The sequence below is a fragment of the Eptatretus burgeri genome, chromosome 2 (genome assembly GCF_056783735.1).
Source record: "Eptatretus burgeri isolate ZD-2024b chromosome 2, Ebu_testis_v1, whole genome shotgun sequence".
NCBI classification, from domain to species: Eukaryota; Metazoa; Chordata; class Myxini; order Myxiniformes; family Myxinidae; genus Eptatretus; species Eptatretus burgeri.
In genome coordinates this window covers 17,199,277-17,204,276 of record NC_140962.1, presented here as the reverse complement: position 1 = coordinate 17,204,276, position 5,000 = coordinate 17,199,277, and the positions used below count along the sequence as shown (strand labels likewise).

The 5,000-nt window shown below is 45.0% G+C and overlaps 1 protein-coding gene across 1 annotated transcript in view; it reads right to left on the bottom strand.

Annotated features, from left to right (window-relative positions):
• Positions 1-5,000, bottom strand: part of LOC147031494 (HEAT repeat-containing protein 5B-like) — a 122,632-nt gene that overhangs the window by 56,823 nt on the left and 60,809 nt on the right. Inside the window, 5 exon segments of the mRNA XM_085864153.1 lie at positions 1-79; positions 453-703; positions 1,116-1,176; positions 1,179-1,293; positions 1,502-1,570. The exon segment at positions 1-79 is cut by the window's left edge and continues 149 nt beyond it. Coding sequence (XP_085720279.1) covers positions 1-79; positions 453-703; positions 1,116-1,176; positions 1,179-1,293; positions 1,502-1,570 — 575 coding nt within the window.

The window sequence follows — 5,000 nt, the reverse complement described above, 5'->3', positions numbered from 1 at the left end:
GCATGTAGCAGAGGTGCCCAGCAACTACGATAATGCACCCGTGCAGCCTCCATTGTCTCTGGAGAGTAAAATGCACCTCCTGAAAACACAACGTAAAACATATTCAAGACAGACTGCTTCAAAGAAGATTCTCCACGTAATAGTCCAACCATGCTTGCTGCCTTCAGGCCAAAAACACAGCACAAAATACTTTTTAAAAATTATTATTTGAGTGGGTGTTGCTTTTGTGTTAATGGGTCACTGTGAAACTTGTGCCAATTTTGTCTGGTTAGCAAGACTGCACCAGAAACCCATGCCACAACAATGCAAACAGTAGCCTGCACTGCTGAAAACATATGGCACTACAAATTAATTAAAGACGACACTCATGAAACAGAAATGAAATGACTCAGTGACTGTGAGGGATTCCCCCATTACACCCCAATCCCAATGTACATTTTGTAAAATTAAACCTTCAGAAGGGAGCTGGCTGGCAAATTCCAGTGGCAAGGTGAGCAGTGCGTGGTCTCGCAGAGCTGCCAGCCATAGGCCACTTAGCCTGGGTACTTCAGGCACCACCAGGGAAAGCAGACTACTGGGAGGTGGTGGCTGTGGTGGTACAGAATCTTCATTTACCCAACCATTGTCATCCTCCACCAACGGAACAAATGTGGATTCTCCCATAGTCTCATCCACCTGACCCTTCATTGCAGCAATATACACCTGTTTATTTACAGAAGTAACAAGAACAGGAGGATGGAGATTAGTAAACCACATACAAGTTGAGTTGTGATCACTATGTATCAAATGTAATCGCTATGGACAATACAATAAAGAAGGTGTATGGCTGACTATTGCTGTAATCTCATCCATAACTTTAAGTACTACTTCCAGGTTACTCATAAGTGACACCAAACAAGCTTCAGATATATATTTTTATTTTTTTTATTTTTAATGAAGGCAAGGAAAAATATATTACCAAATTTCATATCTTTTAATATTTTGGTGAAACAAAAACAACAAAAAAATCGCACGCACACACACACACACACACACACACACACACACACACACACACACACACACACACACACACACACACACACACACACACACACTCTTGTAAGTTGCTCAGCCTGGCCCAGGCAGCAACGACAACTTGGCGCTGCATGGTATCTGAGCCATCACTGTACAGACGCCCGGTGTTGCACGGCCTGCATTAACACGTGCCAAGGCTGAAACCAGTAGCTGATGCACCCGCCGGAGGTCTCCCAGGTCACTAACCACCCCGCTACCAATCCACGCACTGCACACCTGTCGTGTGGGTTGATGGAGTTCACGTAAAGTCAGCTCCATGACATGTGAGCACATCAAATTAAATTTTTTACAAATTTAAGAATTAAATAACAAACTTAAGATTCATGTTGGCTGCTTTAACACTTCATCTTAGTGTCTACCTTGTAAAGAAAGTACATTGGTGAGCTCATATAAGCAGAAGCAAAAACTCAAAGTCAATTCTTACCTGGCAGGCCTTTGCAGTAATGTCAGGTGGAGTGTCTGAAGAAAAGGCCGGCCTCAAGGCTGCACCTACCTATAAAGTAAACAAATATAACACTAATAAGGTGCTGGCTGGAAGCAAGCAATCTACTGTCTCGGATCAATGAACTACGAGAGCAAAATTAATTAAATAATTTTTCAGGACCTACTCAAAGGAAAGCTCACAGCAATGCAATTCAGAAAAATAGGACCACCTGTCCTGAAGCTCACCTGGATCAGGAGCAACAGTCACTCAAACCCCCCGCAGACCCCGTGAGACCTTGAATTTTTTAATGCCGTGAACAAACTTTGGTACATCAAGGGTGATTAAGGTTGTGGTCAAGTTTCATCGACATTGTGTGTGTAGTTTTGGAGAAGAGGGCAAATACCTATTTTTGGGAGGGAGGGGAGTCAACCGCCCCCCCACCCCCGTATACCACCATAATGAGCGCAGATTTTGATATGGTCAATACACCTTCTATAGGCATCAGATATGAAGCTTGTGGCCAAGTTTCATCAAAATCACATGTTTGGTTCAAGCGATAATGACTGAAGTGTTTACGGACTGACACTGACTCACTCACCTACGGACAATGCTCGATCGTATAAGCTCACCTGACTAAAAGCCTATACTAGGTGAGCTAAAAATTGGTTTCAACATTGGTAAGGCTCACGTATGGTCTGGAGTGGAATAGCAAAATGAATGATTGCTTAGCAATGAGTCGAATACTGTATTCTTGCAATCAGATTGTGCTTATTTCGCTGCAAAACATAATTCAGAAAATTACCCCTGTGCGGGAGTGACGGTCATCTCGGCGAGAAAATATATAGCCTCCTGAAGGTAGGGCAGTTTTTGCAAACTTTGAAGTCACGTGATGCGAAAACGAAAGCGAATATCGAAAATCCGGCCCGACAAAATTTAGATATTGTCCCATAGATTCATATGCCACAATCAAATTCAAGATCGCTTGAGAAATGTAGGAGATAGATTTTGAAAATCGTCATTTTCGCATGAAAATCGTCATTTTCGCATTTTTTGCCAACTTTGAAGTCACGTGACACGAAAACGAAAGCGAATATCGAAAATCCGGCCCAATAAAAATTTGGATATTGTCCCATAGATTCATTTGCCACAATCAAATTCAAGATCGCTTGAGAAATGTAGGAGGAGATAGATTTTGAAAATCGTCATTTTCGCATGAAAATCGTCATTTTCACATTTTTTGCCAAATTTGAAGTCACGTGACACGAAAACGAAAGCGAATATCGAAAATCCGGCCCAATAAAAATTTAGATATTGTCCCATAGATTCATTTGCCACAATCAAATTCAAGATCGCTTGAGAAATGGCGGAGGAGATAGAATTTGAAAATCGTCATTTTCGCAACGGACGGACGGACGGATCGAAGGACATCTACACCCATATTATTAGGTCATGCTCGAAGAGATGACCTAAAAGGCAGTAATTAACAAAACATTAAGGCATGAGAGTTTTTCAGTTTGGAATAAGGTTATTTTTTATTTTTAAAATACTGTACTGCAATAAAAAAAAAAGAAGGAATCTTTGCTATAATCACAGAAGCTTGAAAAGTGCAAATAGAAACACCAAATTTAACAGATTAACAATTTATACACATGAATAAGAAAGTATCATGGAAGAGAGTGAGAAAGGAGGGTTTCACACACTTCACTGTACTAATTTTGGTTCCAAGACTGTTAAACCAGGCATGCGACATCTCGAGTCAACCCTGTTCTGAAATGTTAGTTACATACCAGACTCCAAACCATAAGTTATTTTAGCCGGAACATCAGGTCTACCCCAATGCCGCCGCATGGCGATGTTGGACCAATCCCCATTCCCATTCGCTCCCGTGAGTGGGTGGGGTCAGGTCCCTTCCCTTCCCCTCCTTTGCAATTAGTGCCTCAAGTAGTCCCCCCCCACCCCCGCTTCCGTGGTCTCTCCTGCACTGCAACTTCGGCAGAGATCTCCAAGAGGCGCCGATGGAGTTGGTGGACCGGCATGCAGGCAGAGATGCCACACATCAATTTCCACTAGCCCCAAAAGCTCCCCAAGGATTTCTCCATGTGGTTTGTGATTATGCGGGGGGCAACTTTCCACCAACAGCCTCTGTCCGACCTCATAAAAAGGGTCAAGTGGACAGCAGTTGAGATCACCAGGCAGTCATAAAGATCGTCCGGGTGGCCTTCAAAACATGGAGTCTGTCCTCAGTATGGTACACACATTGGTTGACTCCAGATTGCGTTTGGTGAAGCAAGAGATATTGTTCTGCACTTCTCGCTCCTGGTGTCATGCAGTAAGGGCTGTATGAGACTCGGTTCCGGCACCGTTACCACTCACGGTTTAGAGTCGCACATTAACTGATTACATACACATATATATATATATATATATATATATATATATATATATATATATATATATATATATATATATATATATATATATATATATTGTGACGTCCACGGGACTTGAACAGTCCCGCCAACGTAGAATGAGCCGAAACGATGGAGGCGGTTTATTTTTATAACCCAAAGATGGCGGTTCTAATCGCTCTACCGCAAACGGGACGAGGAAGGTGGCACGAGTCACTTTTCACTGAGTTGATGATGTTTATTTGTTTTTATTATTAACCAAAAATAACAAGACTCGGCAAGAAGAGGGATCCGGGGCGATTCGACGGGATGGTGTGGGATCGGGCGTGGGGAAAACACAGACAATTCCAATGAATATACAATTCTCAAACCCTCTAAGGCACCAAGTACACGCACGCACGCGCGCACACGCACGCGCACGCGCACGCGCACGCGCACACGCACACGCACGCGCGCGCACACACACACACACACACACACACACACACACACACACACACACACACACACACACACACACACACACACACACACACACACACACACACACACACAAAAAAAACGTAGCTACTTCTGGTGGTCAGGCTGGACCGTGGTGTGGACACAACTGTCCCTGGACTGGCGTCGGACGAGCTGGCCCCGCTCTCGTCAGGGGGGCAGGAGAAACCGCGGTGCTGTCGACCTCCTGGTCTTGGCCCAAGTCCGCTCACAGCCGCCAGGGAACCAGTTCTGGCGCCAAATTGCGAGCAGGAGAGGGACGCAGGTCCGCCCACCGCTTGCCCCCGCACCCCGAGTCAGCAGAACCCCAGAGCCAACCAAGGTGAGGCACGAGGCTCAGCAAGGCTCCAAGACACGATGAAGAACACGATCGAATCAGCACAACAACAAGCACGCTCTCCGCACAACAGCCTCCACACCAAAAAAACACGATCTTTTTGTCCCGATCTTCTTCCTCTTCCTTTTCGACCCGGAACAGAACCTTTTATCCTCCCGTTCTCGTCACTTCCAATCGAGCCGTTTTATTGGCCCACCGCCGTCGCCTTCCGCCAATCGTGATCACGGGGCGGAGCCATCCGCAGCCCTGTCCTGTG